This window comes from Trichinella spiralis (genome assembly GCF_000181795.1).
Source record: "Trichinella spiralis strain ISS 195 chromosome Unknown Scfld4, whole genome shotgun sequence".
NCBI lineage: Eukaryota > Metazoa > Nematoda > Enoplea > Trichinellida > Trichinellidae > Trichinella > Trichinella spiralis.
The window spans coordinates 3,310,954-3,329,268 of record NW_003526943.1 but is presented as its reverse complement, the minus strand read 5'-3'; the positions used below and the strand labels follow the sequence as shown (position 1 = coordinate 3,329,268).

General features: G+C 36.1%; 4 protein-coding genes across 4 annotated transcripts; 1 reads left to right on the top strand and 3 right to left on the bottom strand.

Moving 5' to 3' along the window:
- Positions 1-714: 714 nt before the first annotated feature.
- Positions 715-7,258, bottom strand: Tsp_00889 (phosphatidylinositol 3-kinase catalytic subunit type 3). The gene is made up of 9 exons (XM_003376587.1): positions 7,009-7,258; positions 5,567-6,954; positions 3,875-4,218; positions 2,295-3,765; positions 1,966-2,231; positions 1,692-1,869; positions 1,410-1,608; positions 1,086-1,315; positions 715-849 (listed from the first exon to the last, which is right to left on the bottom strand). Exons 1-9 carry the CDS (start codon positions 7,256-7,258, stop codon positions 715-717), a joined length of 4,461 nt encoding a protein of 1,486 aa, XP_003376635.1.
- A 595-nt stretch (positions 7,259-7,853) lies between these two features.
- On the bottom strand, positions 7,854-9,176 carry Tsp_00890 (zinc finger protein). The gene is made up of 2 exons (XM_003376586.1): positions 8,650-9,176; positions 7,854-8,541 (listed from the first exon to the last, which is right to left on the bottom strand). The coding sequence occupies exons 1-2, from the start codon at positions 9,174-9,176 to the stop codon at positions 7,854-7,856; spliced, it is 1,215 nt and encodes a 404-aa protein (XP_003376634.1).
- Positions 9,177-10,417: 1,241 nt separating this feature from the next.
- Tsp_00891 (putative N-chimaerin) lies at positions 10,418-11,190 on the top strand. The gene is made up of 4 exons (XM_003376585.1): positions 10,418-10,498; positions 10,527-10,608; positions 10,810-10,955; positions 11,086-11,190. The coding sequence occupies exons 1-4, from the start codon at positions 10,418-10,420 to the stop codon at positions 11,188-11,190; spliced, it is 414 nt and encodes a 137-aa protein (XP_003376633.1).
- Positions 11,191-12,010: 820 nt separating this feature from the next.
- Tsp_00892 (myotubularin) lies at positions 12,011-17,542 on the bottom strand. The gene is made up of 21 exons (XM_003376584.1): positions 17,492-17,542; positions 17,199-17,222; positions 16,831-16,900; positions 16,678-16,769; positions 16,516-16,623; positions 16,359-16,460; positions 16,247-16,297; positions 16,045-16,152; positions 15,943-16,017; positions 15,535-15,594; positions 14,541-14,708; positions 14,172-14,263; positions 13,875-13,968; positions 13,712-13,810; positions 13,547-13,654; positions 13,399-13,491; positions 13,134-13,247; positions 12,892-13,074; positions 12,687-12,825; positions 12,565-12,626; positions 12,011-12,103 (listed from the first exon to the last, which is right to left on the bottom strand). Exons 1-21 carry the CDS (start codon positions 17,540-17,542, stop codon positions 12,011-12,013), a joined length of 1,986 nt encoding a protein of 661 aa, XP_003376632.1.
- Between the last annotated feature and the right edge of the window lie 773 nt (positions 17,543-18,315).

The following is an 18,315-nucleotide window of genomic DNA, read 5'->3' as shown; positions in this document are numbered from 1 at the left end:
GGAACTGCTGCTCTAATGTGATGAAAATTGCAATTCAAGCAAACAATAACACTGTTTGTTGTCGAGGTTAATTTCAATTTTTGTTCTCAAATGACAATAAGATACGTTTTTCGAATCTATTTGCAAATGAATACACATGCAATTATGCAAATAATAAATTTAAAAAATTCCATTGACAATTAATTGTTTGTCGACGATGTTGAAATCATTGTTTGCTCACCGTGAATCTGTGCTTTTTCTGTATCCCCAAATTTTACGTTTAACACTGTTTATCACACTGCCGGGTGCCATTTTCGTCGCGCATGCTGTAATTGCTTTTCACTTTTTGTTCAAAACGGCATTTGTTGAAATTTCATACGTGCATACTTTTCTTGAAGCTATTTTCAAATGAAATTTCAATACACATACAAATGGCAAATTCTGTATACACACATTGAGCCTGTTCTGTATTCATACTCGTCTTGTTTGCAGAAGAAACAGAGCTTCCACAGAAAATATACCATCCATTTTTAACACTGTCTAGTGAAAAACAATTTTAAAAAAATTTCAAGGTAAAATTTTTACTTTTCACTTACAATTAATTCTAAGATGATTAATAATAATAATACAGGTTGAAGTAATTTTGCAATTGAACAAATTCGAAACAAATTGTAATTTTTGAATTTGTAGAATTTTTAGTTTACAAAATTCAATTCATTCAAAAACACAGCACGATTATTTGCGTAAAAATTGAGCAATGTCGTGCATCAGATCTACAATTGCAGCCATCTTGGCATTGATGGAAACTTCAATCATGTGCTGAAGATGATATACCGCTTCTTCATCGGAGAGACGAAGAAAAAACCGATCCTGAAAAAAAAATAATTCATTCAACAGAAATTTCCCTACAGCATTAATTAAATTGAATGGAATATAAATTCACTTGAATGAAAAATTTTTTTTTCATCCAATTATCTACTGTCTAATGAATAATAATAAATGAATTTCAAATTTTGAATGACTTGTCAACATCATAAGAAACTTTTCAAGTAATCTGTGGATTATTAAATAAATAATTTCAAAAACATTCAATACTGCTTATATACCTGCAACTTGCTAACGGCTTTTTCCGGCTCAGACGCAATGTCAGGTAAACTGGATTGCACCATGAGAGCGAATATATTTACAAATAAATTTACATGTCTTCTCAGGAGAAGAAATGCGGTGTACATGAATTTCACAAATTCTCTCCAATAAATGCTGCGCAATCCGCCCATCGCTTCCACCATTTCCTTTGTCAACTTGATTGGCGGTGGCAGAGGCTTCGGATCACGACCTAAATTTTATTACATTTATTTTCCATTCCAAAATCGTGAACACAATTTATATGCAGCATTTAATGGGGAGAAACTTTACAAAAAAAAGCTCACCTAATATGTAGCCGAAATCAATGTGAAATAAACAGCCATTTTTGCAGAGCATCAAATTGTGAAGGTGACGATCGCCAACGCCAAGTAAAAACGTTATCACTGAATAACCAGCACAGCTACGGACGTAATTGTCCATAATTTCTGGATGAACACCGTACAGGGCATCTTCTGTTGCTGGCTTTTGACAACGAAGAAATTCCTATAATATACATATATATGTATACCAGAATTATTTTTGTTGATTGAAATGAGAAGAATTCACCAGATCAAAAACAATTTTACCTGTATGGTGCCATATCTGTGAACCACCTCGCGTAGTGTGATCGACTCTTTGAATTGGACAAAGCCATGACTGGAACCAGTAGCGATCACTTTGTAAGGTGTCAGCTTTAAGTCCAAATTCTCTCGCCGCAACAATTCATCCATCAGCGATATCGTCTGCAATACAAGCTGATCTTGTCTAAAATAAATATTCAATAAAAACATGAAGAAAGCAAATACAGGTTTTTGCATGAAGCACTGATTTTTACAATTTCAAAAAGAAGAAAGAATTCACCTCAAATCATCTCCATATTTAAATATTGTTGTGTATTCTTCACCGTCGATGGTTTTGAATGTCAATTTTGCCGGTGACATTGCACTGTTAAACATGGTCGCCTTTTCGGCCACTATGGACTGCAGCTTGACACCAGGATCCAAAGGGAGAGGCAAGCCTCCCATATTGTGCAAATTGAAACGATCGTCCTCGGCGGCCAACAGTTTTTTAAGATGTGCCAGCTTTTGATTTCTGGGTCCGCTGTCTCGCATAACTCTACCCATGATCTGTTGAATGAAGCAGTTGAAAATGCAGTGGAATGAGAATTTTCAAAAAATTCACTCACTCACATCTAGCAAATGGGCGACAAATTGCTCTTGGCGTTTTATGAGCTTGCGTCGGCGCTTAGCCTCGGTCCCTCCGCGTGCCAGAGCTTTCAAAAGCCTGTCGACCATAGTCGAGTAGAGCTTACGGTAGGCTCTCAGTTTCCATTCCAGTTGTTGTTGTTTTTCATCCGCAGCCGGTGAACTTTTGTCCGACGTTTTGCCTCCGGATTCTCTAGAGATGATTTCCAAATGTAGACAGTCGCGTTCAGTTTTCAAATGCCAGTACAAGTGATTGGCTAGCGTGGGATCTTTGCAAGCGACGCGTATGAGAAACGAAGCCAAATCGGTACCGTCAGTTTCCGGATGCGACTGTTCCGACTGGGTACAGCCCACGCCAGAATCGGTCTCCTTGTCAGACGGTGGTTCACTGGACCGCTCGACGGAAGTGGTGGTCCCGTTCGAGCAACTCTGCGGCGCAGGACCGTCGTCGCCGGTCGTACGGTTTGACTGCAGCGGTGCTTGGTTCTGAATATTTTGCACAAAGGTCGGATCAGTTCCGGCACGGATTCGTTCCTGCTCTTCGAACTTCAACGCCTGCACCAGCTGCATCAGATAAGTATGAACCACGTCCGGCGACGAATCGCGGATCCGGCCGACCGCGTATTCACGCACCAGGGGCTGTTGGAATTTCGACGACAACAATTCCAACGTGTCGGCCACGCTCATCGGCGCCCATTCGTGCAGCAGTTCCTCAGCCTGTGCTAATTCGGCTGGCGACTGCCACTGGACGCATTGGAGGAATTTGACCAACGCCCGGCCGTTGCTTTTCAAATAGTGGCGGAATTTCCAAATCAACGCCTTGTCCTCGTTGTTCAATTCGCAATTGGGCGGATAATTGACCACCCGGGCAAGCTGATCCCGGGTCGTGGGATTCGGCTTGATGTCGCGGTCGGCCATCACGCTGCGCGTCGATCTGGCCAACAAGTAGTTCTTCAATTCGCACACATTTTCCAAATCCAAACTCAAATCGACGAAACGCGTCAACGTCGGGCACCGGTTGAACAGTTTGGAATTATCCATGTCGGTTTCGAAATAGACCATGCAGAAATCGTTGCCACCGAAATGGAAGACCGGAAAATCGACCAACAGGAACAAATCCTTGCCAAGGCTCTTCTCCTGAGCGCAGATCCGTTCGATTTGTCGGAAGGTGATCCGATCGAGCCAGTCGACCTTTTCCATCAGGCCGGAAAAGTAGCGCTTCGACCGTTTCATCAGACGAACCGTTTCTGAACAGCAGCCAGCGCCCACTTTCATCTTGCCCGGGGTTCTGTTGGCCGGTGTACCGTCGCCGCTCTGAAACGGCCATACCTTCAGGTCGTACTGGCGACAGCGCAGTATGCCCCTTTTGCTGAACAATGTTATACTGGTGCCGCCGATGACGTGCCGTTTCATGTTGCTGTGCACGTCGACAATTGTAAAAGCCAGCTGCGCATCTCTGAAAGAACACAAAAAATTACAATGATCGTTTATCAAACAACAAAATAAAATTACAGCAAAAATACAAATAATCAATATATACCCGTTGAACATTTCTATACACTTACCTAGATAACTCGCTGTACTTTATCGGAAGTGTAATCCATTCATCCCAACAGTAGAAGGTAGTAAAATATTTCGAACTAGTGACAATAGGAAGACCAACAGGTCTACCCAAACAGTACAACTGACATTCTACGTAAATGTTTGGCTGGCATTCTTCTTGCAAAGCAAGACAATCTACCGCATTTGGATCCCTTAATATATCGTTCAAAGAAAATCTTGGAAGAAGGCCTTCCAAGCAACCAATTTTAAATTTCACCGGCTTATGAACATCACAACTGTACACATAGTTGACCCGATCGTTGGTCATAGTATTGGGTGCCATGAGCAAATGAAGCATCAATTTCAACTGAAATATCATTGAACAAAATTAAATTCACATGGTCAATGCATATGATCAAAGACAAATAACTAAAGCACATAATAAAACTATCATTTTATAGGTAATTTTAAATGCTCTTTGAAAAAATAAAAAAGACAACTTCGAATAAATTCAGCAGTTTAACTGTAAGTGAAAAAATTTTTATTATATAAAAGTATTAATAATTTATTCTTTCATAAAGTGCTACACAATGAAATTTCAAAAATGACTCCCACGTAGAAGTTCCCAAGTTTATTCAAAGTTTTGGTTTAAAAAGTCTTATTGCTAAATGTGATGTCGTTATATAAAATCAGTGGTAAAAAAAAGATCGGAAATTTTAAAAAATTTTACATTCCCATACAATGTTATCTACACAATTGTAATAACGCAAATTGATGAATCTAAAATTTAAATAATCATAAACTTAAATTAATTCAAATAAATCGAAAAATTGCATAATAATTCTTACTTTAAAAGTCTGCTAAATTCATGACAACACGAAAATGCCAAATAAAAAATCAAACAACTTTGCGCATAATAGTACGGTAGTTTTATAATAATCAAGTAGAATTTCATATAAAAATTGTTGCTGCTCCTCTCTTATTGTTCATCACATTAATCATACATATGCTTAATTTGGTCAATAAATACTTGCTAAAATTTCAAATTTAAATTTTTACGATAAAAATAAAATACACAGTTGCTTGTTCTAAATCAGCGTGATGCGATCAACTTGAAATAACTGTTGGGAAAATTTTCGTAACAGACTTCCATAGCAACCCCACGGAATAACGCGACCCGTCATGTGTTAGTGTGTTAACCCTTTCATGCCAAATTTTTTCAGAGGATGCAATTATTTTTCTTGTTTTGTTTTGTCAAAATACATCGAAATAGAACACACTTTAAGTTTGAAGTCTCAGGACCAATTTTTTTCCTGTTTTTTTTAAATGTTGCTTAAAAGCAACATTGGGCATTAACGGTAAAAATAGATGTTTTGATGTAAAAAGTTAATTATTCATTTTTTTACCTGAATGCATTAGTTCGACCTTTAAAATGAGTCATGCGGCTTTTTTGCCATGTTTGATAAGTTACAGGATGCATTTTTGATGATTAACGGGATAGGTGTTTCATGACACAACACAATCTTTTTGCATGTCATCGCGCGCATATTCACATTCATATGTACTTCTATTTGATAGCACTTTATTATATAAATGAATGGGCATTTTGTAAATCACTGTTTTTGATGATAACTAAAAAAACAGTTTCGTCCGGTAACAATACACAGATGTATATCACATTTCATGCAACGCATTTGACATGTTCTTTGACAAACACGGCAGCGCTTTTTAGTTGTCATCATTTCTGGCCAATGGCCAGTCTGATCCGTACGTGTATTATGCTCTGGCTGTAACGTTCGTCTAATGGATCTAGATGGATCCACTTCTTCTTCAGCCGTAGGTTCCAATAACCGCCGTCCGCGCTTGCGCGTCACATACGTTTTTTCGTATTTTGTTAGATTGTCACTAACAGATAACACGAACTCCATCAAGTCCATGACATCTCTGGTCGCTGATCCATTCTTAGTGCAATCATCTTTATATTTCAACCAGCTGTTGGTCAGTGACACGTGGATTGCCCAAAAAAATACCCGTCTGTGCCATTTTCGGCACTTGTGGTCGATTCTGTACAATGAGATCAACATACCCGTCAAATCCACACCTCCCATGAACTGGTTGTATTCCTTTACAATTTGTGGACAAGGAACGTCAATAAATTGACGTTGCCTTTTATCCCAACGTCTCACTGGCGTTACCGGATCCACGCACTTGTACGTTGATGCCAAAATTACTTCCCGGTTGTCAAACCACTTCACAACGCACAATTTATTATCTTTGGTGCAACAAAAGTCAGTGGCACCTCTGCCTTTTCGTTTCAATTTGTTTGAAGGCATCACCGGGCAGCCGCGAAGTCTGTTGGATCGTATGGTTGCAACAGAGTGGATGCCGTCTCTGAGCAGTGCTTCTTGCAGTTCGAGAAAAGCAAAGTAATTATCAAAAAAAACTTTGTACCCCTTGTGCTTCGGAAACGTTTCACAAACTTTCATTACAACGTCAGCCGCGAAGAAGCCAAAAGGGTTTTCTACTTTTGGCGCCATTCCATCACACAGCCAAAAGTCATGGACGAATCCATTTTTCCCGCATCTTGCAATCACCTTCAAGCCCCATTTATCTGGCTTTCTGGGGTTATAATATTTCATTTTGCACCGGCCCTTGTATGGAATTATGTGTTCGTCAACACTTTGTAGTTCTCCCGGTGTTTCTTCTAAGCTGGTCTTGCGGATGCTTTCTATAAGAGGCCGGATTTTGTAGAATCTGTCGTAATCTGGATGGCTTCGGTCCATGACAACCTTGTCATTGTCATTGAAGTGGAGAAATCGCAATAGGGTTTCGAATCTATTGCGACTCATGCAATTCGCTACAGTGTCCATACGTGTTTGGTTCGCCCAATACATGCGATACCGTGGCATTTCACTAACGCCCATCGTGATTAGCATTCCAATCAAAACTTCTATTTCTGCTACAGTTGTCGCCAAGTTGGAATACAAACATTGAGTGGCCTTACGGTTTGTCTCAAATGAGATGTGGGAAAGAAGCTGTGGTGTAAAGTACATGCGAAAGTATTCAATTGGCCTAAGGACTGGTGGTATTTCCTCATCTGATTCTGAAAAGTTTTATGGTATAACACCAATGTAAGATAATAGCAGTGATTATTTACCAATGAAAGCTTCTGTTCTAGGGTTGAATGGTCGTCGACGCCAGATGTATGATTTTCTTCTCGCATTGGCGGAAGCATCGTCTTCATCAATGGCTTCCTCATCACTTGAACTGTCAGACTGTTGAAAAGTATGATGTAATTCATCTTCTGAAACTGTATCTGGTTCAGATACATCAGGATCTGGTAGAACTATAATTTGTCTCTCATTTCGCCCGGATCTCGTTTCTCGATAGACGGTGTCGAAGTCCATGTCCAATTGCTGAGTCGTAGATTATTCGCAAGGAAAACAGAAAGATCAACAGAGCACTTAGAACAGTTTTCTGTCTACCGAGTGAGATCTGCTTTATGTTCCTTTATTTATAGTAGGTTCAGCGTCCATCATTTGCTGTTCAGCTATCACTGTTTTGGAACTGTCAGTGCTTTTGCCTATTGCAGTGTTTCTCAACCTGTGTCAGCGCACGCCCCCCTTAATAAAAGTTCGGCAGTTAATGCCCCCCCTCTAATAAAAAGTAGTACGGTATGTATTCAGTGTACGCAAAGCAACATTTTGCTTCATGGTTGCATCAAGCCAAGCTAGTTTCCACAGTAAAACATTCCTGAATGATTCACAATAAAAATTTAATGAGAATATTGACAATGCTTATTTGCGACTAAGTTGTCTATTCTTGGTGGAGTGGGTGATAAGGTACATCGCAGGTCGCTCTCAACGTTTAGCCTGTTTCGATGTTGCGTATTAAGCGTCATGAGAGCTGAGAATCCCGTTTCACAAAGGTACGTTGAGGAAAAAGGAACCAATATACGTAAGCTTTGTGAACTTATTTAGGATATTCTGCTTGTAACTTCACTCAGAAGTTTTCTAATGGCATACTTTCAAAGCTATCTTTAGCTAAGCTGTTGAATTGCAGTTCAATGGCTTCTTCTTGAAGATCGTGTGGAAGGTCTTCGACATTAACTAAAAATGGATTCCTCACAAGTTTATATATCAGGTTTTCAGGTTCTACGTCAGGAAAATAGTAAAAAAACTCATCTTGTAGGCTTCTAAGGTGCCCTTTTATTTTTCTTTTCAAATTTTCGCTGATACATTTATCACTGAAAAGCTCGTTGAGTCTTGAAAACCATGTCAAATTTCCTCTTTCAACTTGTTTTAACCATAAGGAAATTTTTGCAATGAAGCTTTGAACAATGTCATAGTGAGCCATAACATTCGCGTTTGCTCCTTGCAGTTTCAAATCCAGTAAATTCAGTGCTTCAAAAATATCTGCAAGATATGCCAGGCTAAGCTGAAAATGTTCACTTTTGAAAGCTCGACACATTGTGCGTCTTCCTCGTTGCTCCAAAAACTCTGCCACTGCTTCTCTCAGTTCATAAATCCGACCAAGCATGTTTCCTTTTGATAACCAACGAACTTCTGTATGATAGAGAAGTGCCATGTGGTCAGCATTCAAACTTTCACAGAGTGACGCAAATAATCGAGTGTTCAATGCACTGCTTTTCACATAGTTGACAACCTCCGCGGCAAAATTAAGGTCTTCTCTGAGATCATCAGGCAAAGTTTTAGCGACCAAAGCCTGCCGATGAATTACACAGTGCATTGCAAAAATAGATGGGTTTTTTGATTAGACCATCTTCACAAAGCCACACCGAGAGCCAAGCATTGCGGGTGCACCGTCAGTGCATACACCAACAAGTTTTTCCCACATCAAGCCATTTACTTCAAAAAATTTTGACACAGCTTGGAACACATCAGCTCCTTTCGTTGTAGTTTTCAGTGGTTCAGATAAAAGTAGTTCTTCTTCAATTGTGTTATTTGCAATGAACCGTGCGTATACAATGAGCTGTGCACAGTTTGCCTGGTCTGTGGACTCATCACAACTTATAGCAAAAAAAGGAGAACACTTTACCTTTTCAAGAACTTGCTGTTTTATATCATCAGCTAATTCATCGATTCGGCGTTTAACTGTTGAATCAGAAAGAGAAATATTTTTAAATTGCTTCGCCATGTCATCCCCAAGCAGAATCTTTACTGCATTCACAATGCAGGGCTTAACAAGATTTTCTCCAATAGCATGTGGTTTCTTATTCATGGCAATCAACATGGCTATTTCATATGATACTTTCACAGCCTTGGCAGTCTCCTGATTATACTTGCCTTTTTTGTCAAGTATCATTTGAGAAAGGGAATCTCTTTTAGCGCAAAAGTATTCCACAGGTTTTTTGATAACTCAGGATGGCGGTGATGCAAATGCCGCTGCAGTCGGGTCGGCCGTATAGCATCATTGCTGAGTGTATCAAGGCATACAACGAACGCATTGTGGCACTTCAACGCCGTTTTTTTTCAATAGCCACGAAGCCGTATTTGATGTACTCTGCATCATATTTGCGTTTTTTCGACGCCATTGTACGTATTGTATTTCACGCCAACGTCCAATATAACTTTATTGATGATGTGAATATACACAGACGCTAACTAACTTCCTCCTTTTCTAGCCTGTCGTATGGATAATCCGATCTAACTAGTTTTCGCAGCTCGTTTACCAACTGGATGTCTTCGTGGTACATAGCAGTACGCTAATAAATAACTTGCCTATTGGAAATAATAACAAACTCTATAAGCAACAACCATGGTGCGAAATGTAATAAAACCGTTGTGTTCACGATTATGAGTAGCCAAGCTAAAAACCATAATCATAGTGGGAGATTTAATTACTGATAAGAATAAAATACTTAGAAACTTAGGAGCGGAAAAAACCAAACCTGAATTGATGTGATTTCAGACAATCTGAAATCAACTGATATTACAAAATCTCTTGAAAACTGAAACAAATAAACAGCTAATATATGCACACGTGAGACAAAAGTTGGTGTTGCCGCGATGTCGAATGAAGGAAAGAATGAGAAAATAAAGTGTGATGGTCGATTTCAGGCGAAATTTTCACCGCATTGCTTGTTTCCACCATTAGACAAAATACGGCTTTGTTCTATGAGTTTGATAAATATCGTGCATATGCCTCTGTCAAAAATTATTCACGTATCTCGTCACATCAGATGAATTTCCAAATGCGATTTTAGTGCAAAGGGAAATTATAAATTGCGCACAGCTAACGCGGTTACGCTAAAACTAAGATGACCAGAAACAATTGGCGGTTAAAATTTAGCTGAAGTGGACCAAGCTGAATTTCAAACACCTCTGCAGGAATAAAAATTCCTACTTCTCACGCCCCCCCTGGAACCTTCCTACGCCCCCCTAGGGGGGCGCGACCCCCTGGTTGAGAAACACTGCACTAGAGCCTTGCCAAGTTCTTCCAGGAATAATCGACGCTTATGCAGCCGTCCTACATTCCATGCTGGATGTTTTTCTGTCCATAGAACGTAGGCGTTGTATGCCGATACGTCAATGATGTTGTGAAGTATGACTAATGGCCATCATGCAGTCATTCTTTGGCTGGAATACGTTGATGTCATTTTGTCTAAATTATCCACACCACCTTTAGTATTATTATAATGCAGAATAATTTCAGGCTTGCTTCCCTTTCCGTCGCAAACCTGGTTGTCATTATGCATGGTACTTAGTACCAAAACATTCTTGTTCTTTTTTGGGAGGTATGATATGATGGTGCAGTTTTCAGAAAAGGCAAATGTTGAAGAGTCCAATGTTCTGCCTTGTAGTTGCAGCAGTTCCCTTGGTAGCTCTGTTTTCTTTTTTTTACAGTTCCAACCAAAGTCAAATTCTTTTTTTTTCAGTTCTACTCTCAGTCCATACGATGTAAAAAAGTTGTCACATGTAACATTATGACCTTTTAGCCCCTTTACCATGTCGAGTACCACTCGCATCCCTTGGTTCTTCTCGCGAGTTCCACTTGATGGCTTTCCAGTGTATATTTGCATATACCATGCGTAGCTTTACTTTGAACAACAGGCTACCCAAAACTTATTGCCATACTTTGCCGGTTTCTTTGGCATGTACTGTCTGAATTGACATCGGTTTTTGAAAGGATACAGTCGCTCATCAACTGCAACATTTTCGGAAGGATTATACATCTTAGGTAATTTTTAACCCATATATCCCATAAACTATAGAACCTTAAAAGTGATAGATGTTTCATTACCTTCAATACTGATAAAACAGCAGTAGAAGATCTATCATGGGGCCAACGGGACCCCGTGGATTTCGCATATACGTAAAGTGCATACAGCAGTTGCTGTAAATGACAGAGGCGCAGGAATTTCATTATATGTAGATAAGGTGAAATGAGGAAAAGTCAAAAAAATTCAGCATCAGCAGACAATAATTTTAGTACTAATTTTTATGTTTAAAATCAAAACGGGTCAATATGACCCGGAGGATAACAGGAGGGTTAAGGTCGAACGTGGAGGACGAGATCTCTTCGTGGTGTGTCATGTTTTCTGAGTCGCTGGATGTGGATGTTTGATCACATGATGGATCCATAGGTCGCTGGTTCGACTCCGGCTCAGAAGACCAAAATGCTTGGAAATTTTTCGTTCAAACTTGAAGATCTCTTTTGTAGTGGACTGTATGAGTTTATTTATAGATAATCGGTGACGAAGTGTGTGATGAGATTCGATTTATTCAATTCAAGCAAGGAATAAAATAGTAAGATAGCAAGAGAGAAAACGGTTCAAGCGATCAGATAGACGGCGTGTTCCGTGTGATTTTGTGTGTTGTGTGATTGTCCCTCCTCCCTCCTCACTCTTATTTATGCATTTTTCTTCACCTGACTCCGCATCTGGTGGCCTAAATCTCCGAAAAACAATTAAGGAATCGGGTTGATTGCGCAGTCGCTTGGACTGTGCGGCTTCGCCTCATCTGAACAGCCGCGTTGTCAGAAACATTTCATTTTGATGCCTTTTCAACAGCTGACCACCGGAGTTGTGGCAGGTATATAGCATGACGCTGACTTTTTGGACGCTTAATTGCGATTCCATTGTTCATCTTTCTTTCGGCACCTGTTCACCATATAATTGAGAAAAACAGGGGAGGTAGCTAGCGTTGCGTCACTGTTGTTTTTGTACAAGGAGCAATGTTTTGACCATGGGGAGTTTCAGGTACTGATGAGTAGGTATAGAGAAAAGATTTCTCAACAGTAACTTTTACATTTTTGTATGGCATACAGTTTCTGAAGTTGGGCTTACCAGAAGAACAAAATGTTTTATAATTTTTTGGTGCTATTAATATTTTGAATTATGAGTTACAAATTGTAATTAAATAAAATTACTTTAGAACAAAAAAAACAAATGGCTACTAAGAAAGTTGGGATAAACTGCAGAAGCCCCTTTTTTAGTACTGGCTGAGAAAAAGACAAATGTTTACAGATCAATATCTTGATATGTTAAAAATAACAGATATATTCAGCAAATAAAAAAATTGTTTCAAATTTCACGTAAAACAACCAATAGCATGCCCAGTGTTTGTGATTACAGCTTTTGCTTGCTTTCTTTCAGTTGGTTACGATTATCATGAAATGCGATTCATCAAAAATGCTTTTCACATGTTCCTTCATTCTGCTAATTTTTCATGGTAAGTAAAAAATTAAAAACTTTTGTTTTATTAAATTTTCTAAACAACTGCACTTTTTCAACCCTCAAGGTAGTAAGTGCATCTGCAAATAACTAACATTGTAAAAAATGGTCATTTTTATAAAATTTCACATATTAAGAACCATCTTCTGATTCTGGAAACAAGTCTTCTGAATAAACAGTGGTCTGCTTTTGAAGCTTTTTCCTTCTTATTTCGTCCAACTGTTCACTGACAGCTCTACGAATGCTAACCATCTGCTTGTAAAACTCTTGCATTTGCTTCTGAAATAAAAATTATTCAAAGTGAAATATGCGAAATTGAAAGAAGAGAAAAAAAAATCTTCGTACCATCCTTTGAAGAGAATTGTCGGCCGGATTCCAGCGAAGATAATATTCAGACCAAAATTTCATACGACGAGCAGAACAGCACGGTAAAAGAAGATGCGAGTTCAGAATATAAGCCGGATTCATGTAAAGAGCTGCACTGCTGTTAATGAATGACCACAGCGAATTGGTCTTTTCTTTAACAGCCTCAAATAAAAAATGAATTATTACAAATAAGCTATACAGTGAAAAAAACGTGTGCATACTGCTTCCACTCTTTGTTTCTCACTGTTGAAAAGAAAAGTTCCAAATCGACAACTGTACAAATGATCCAAAATTGTAATAAGAAATTGCATGTTGAATTCGAAGCTCGTAGGAAACTGAAACATTCACAAATTAATAATTTATTAATTATCTATTTCTAGATTATTTTATTTGTAATATGATAATAATAATCTCAAAGTTTTATAAATTATACAAAAAAGTAGCAAAAGCATTCACTACCTAATTCATTAATTTTAATTTGTTTACCTGCATAGTAAGCTGATAAACACAGTCGATAAATTGAAGAAAAACAGGAGACCGTTCAGGATCAGAATGTTTGTCATCACCATGTCCAACACGCTAAAGAATGATGCCATGTTCAACAATATTAAGCATAAAATAACTGAAAATATACTTGAGCAAATTTATGCCCAAAACTACACCATTCCTTTTCTATTAGCACTTCAAAACCCTTCAAAGTGCGATAATACGGATCAAGCATCAACATTGCCAGTGAAGTAAGCTAAAAACAAAATAATAATAATAATATAATAAAATGCAATAAATAATTAACAATCACCTGAGATGTTCTGTCCCAACCGTCACTGCAGTGTACTAACACAGAGGTCGCATGATTTTCAATTTTATCAACAATTCTCGCAGCACCACACAAAATTAACTAAAACCTCATATACAAAAAATAGAAAAGAAAAAACCAACTAGCTGGATAACAACTTCTCTACCCTGATGTGCTCTAGCCAACGAGTCTCATCTAAGTTTGTGAACCAATTTTTGTAATCTGCTCTTGGAGCGCACAAATCCCGCAGCTTCCTCATGCTGAAATATATAAATACATCAGTATTTCATCATCAAAAAAAACAGAAGAAATCATCAGTCGTTAATAAATAAAGTAGATAAACAATTAAAAATAAAAAGTTCATTTCTTGAACAAGAAATATTTGCAATTATTCAAACTTAACATTATTATATGTAGTGCAAAAAACAACTGCCTGCAAATATGATTGAGTCAAAAAATATACCTTTCACGCATGACGTGAATATTTTCAATGTTTAAAAACACTAACTCCGCATTTGGATATGCAACTTCGCTTTCGTAGCCACCGCCTTTAGCCTGCAGATAATAAAAAAAAGTACATAAATAAACATAAGAACCTACTCAGCATGGCTTGAACAAAATTGGACAAAATATGCTGAAATGAAATAATAATTTAAAAAATTAATTTTCACGCAATTATCGTACATTTAGAATAAATAAAATTCAAGCTTTCTTTAAGTTCAGTTTAATGTAATTAAAATATTTATGCAGAAATACGCAAATAAAAATAGAAAAATTCAGATGAATTAATTTTTATCCAAGGAATACGTACTTTGTTCACCCTAGCATTTACCACTGGACGAGCGTCCATAATGTAAAGCTTTTTCGATTTTCCGTTCACATCTATGATTTTTTGCAAATATTGCTCATCGTCGTGATTACGTCGAGCAGTCACGCCAACAGACGGTTGTGCTGACCTTGTCAAAGCGGCATTGCCGTCAGGATGAAGCCAACAACATACCTATGAATTTCGAATTACAATGCATCAGTAAGCGCTGAAAAAAATTGTATCTAAAACATGTACACATATCTACAGCCATAATAATAAGAAATGGTAAAAAATGTTTTTTTCAAATTTTGATCACAATTATTTTTCATGCTAAACACAATTATTTTTATGAATTATATCCCAATTTATAATTACACATCACAAAAATTGTTGCCATACAAGTGACTTTTCTTATTGAGTACTGAATTTTACGTAATATAAAAAATATTTAAAAACAAGACAACAAAAAATTTATGATTTGAATCATGTAAAATCAATTTATTGTTTCCTTGAAAAGAATAATTGTCTCGTCGAGAATAATCAAATTAAATTATGAACGAATAAGAAATTATTATATAATTAATCTTTCAGTGAAATACAATCTAAATTTTCAAAGATAAAGAAAAATTCAATCAAATGAACAGCAGTGAGGCTTCTAAATGATGGAGAAATTTCATACGGTAACTCGAAACGCCCTCTCATATTTTACGAAAGATCAAAAGCAATCTGCTGACTTAGAATTTGAGAAAATCTTCATTTTCTCAATGAATATTCACAACGGATATTACATTTGACGCAATTTTCAGATATCAACATTCTTACTGACATTATTCCATCGTTGTTGACAAATAATGCTTAATGCGAATACAAAATATTCAATTTATTGATTTGAAATGTTAGAAGAATGCATACTCAAAGCATTCTGTCATTTGAAGAAAAGTTTCAAGCATTCTTGCCAGTCGAACATCTGACTATATCACATCTAAAGTGACAATTGACTTGCAATGTCAAAACCTACCCAAGCCACGGCAGTCAAACATGACTGCATGATTTTCATTCCAGATGTATTGATTTTATTCTTCAAAAAAAATATTTCCATTTATATGCAAAATATTTAAACAGTTTTAGACACAGATGAGCATTCGTTCCAACATGTACGATAAACATGCGATAAACGATAACATAATGCGTAATTCAGAATGCTAGTGGCATTTCAGAAAATTGATATCTTGCATAACTGCTCGATCAAAATACAGCATATGCTTTCCACTCACACTGCTCAATTGAATATTAACATTAACAAAACAAGAAAATATATTGTTTGTAATTTTTAAAAAAGTATTAATTGGGTGAAATTTAAAAGTCTGTTGCTGTTATTACTTGCAATAATAATAATAATAATGATAAACAAATATTTCGTATTTACCGGTATTCGAGCTCTTGAACGAAAACTCGCAACTTTAACGAGATCATCATCTGACGCAGTAACAGGAACGCAAAGCTGAACAGAAAAAAATGTTTTACAAACAACTTCACAAACAACATGAGAAAAATCATCTACATAAGCTGGATACGTTTCTGAGAAACGGTAATCGGTGTTGATTGTAGTAATTCGCCAGTTTTGATTTGGGATGCCCTGAAATGATCCAATTAAACACAATACAATAAATGACTTTTTTTTTAATTTAAATCAGTACCATCCTTCCAAATTCTGAAATTAAATTATACACATCCCAGCCATTTACAGGAAATCTTTCTTTACTCTCAAAACTGAACAACATCTAAAATATGAAAAATAAAAAAATATGAGAAAAAAACAATTAAAAGAAACGCAAATCGTACTAATTTATTTGAAAGTGGGAATGCATATTTTTGTAAACATTCAAACAACGGACGTCTAGAGTGATTTTCTTGGCGATTTGAAAATCGTAAAATTCTTATATCCTACAATAAACGAAAAACATACAAGCATAAATATAATACTAACATACAAACTCACTTTACATGTCACTTCAATGCCATAAGAATCTTCTCCGCGGCTCATATTTGAATAACCAACTTTGTCAATACGATTAATCACTCCTAGTGGAACGTTTAACAGACAATTCTAAACAATTAGTAACATTGCAAAATAATATTATAATTAAATGAAAATATTTACCTTATCATCCGATTCAAAGTATAATCTATAATTTGTGATATAAAGAGTACCTAGAACTTTTCCAACACAAGAAAGAAAGCCTATTTGAGATTCTACAATAAAAATTTATGAAATTCAAAGTGATGTTCGTTACAAACCAAATAGTAATATCACCTGTAAGTTGAAGGTTTTCCCCTGCTAACAACTCACGCTCCCCAGCGTACATAACTTCACTCTTCATACTCTACAACAAATCGAATATCAAAGCCCAATTACTTAGCATTTCAACTTTCTATTGAATAAAAATACTTCAACTATGTAAACTAGCACTTCAATATACCGACACAAACTAGTAAAGCAGAAAGCAAAAAACAGAAATTTTAAACAAGTAAATAATACAATTCACTATAATTTAGTTCATTTGAATATATTGCAAAAGTATCCGGTACAAAATATAAAATCTTCTAAAATTTTATATTATACTATATTATTTTTACATAAATTCATAAAATCAAAAAATACATGCAAAAAAACATAAATACGGCATTGGCATTAATTTCGAAAAACTTCATTAAAATAATATTTATAAAAAATACTAATAAATAATTTCATTTTAATTTTTTAAATAAAATGCCTTTCAAATGCTTCGTTATAAGATTCATCAAGTAAGAAATAATATTAAAACTGATTAAATATTGTCAGAAAAAACTCACCATATGTAACCAGAAAAAAATAATAATCCAATAATTCTATAATATTCATAACAAAGCTGAATCATAAAAGGTTAACAACCTGATCCGCATTATTTTGAATTCACACTTCATAAAGCAATTACTGCACTGAATGACAGTATTAATAAAACGCAGGATTTAGCTATGTTTCCCATTGTAGAATAATGTAATTTGAAAATTTTTTATCTTGATTATTATTGATCTGTTAATTAGAAAAGTCCATTAAACTTGAAGCAGTATAAAATTTAACACATCTATATTTACACTGTAAATTTACAAATTTTAAAAATGATAATCAAATAAACTTGCAAACGACTATAGCATCTCTCTGCAGTGTGCAGTCGAAAAATTATTTATAACTGCACAAGTTTATAATGTATCAATCAATGTATTTGATTAGCAAAACAAATTCATTTTATATGTTTGATGTTGTTTTGTTATTATGAAATTGGAATATAATGCGAAAGAATCTTGAAAATATAAAATAATACAGTTACTTAAAACAATCTAAACTTTCAAAATGTGCTACAATAACAAATTAATTCATAAACGAAGCGAGCTGAACAACCTTAGCAATAAAATACATGCTTATTGGTTAGTGGTGGTGCTTCATTGAAATAAAAAATATACACAATTAATATTGATAATTCATTTTTAGTTATAAAAACAAGTTTAGCTTTGAAAGATTCTTAATGAAGAAAAACTATTTTGAAAACAGAAAACAATATTTTACTGATCTTGATTTATTAAAATTCATTTCCACCCCCGTTATTATCCGAAATAGTGACATAGCCACAGTGACAAAAACTGAAAGGCAAAAGTACTAATTATCAGGTCCCTAATTGGATTTTCACCAATTTATACAAAAATTGCTGGTACATTTTACTTTTAACTTGTTAAAATACCACAACGTGGTAATTGTTTTAAG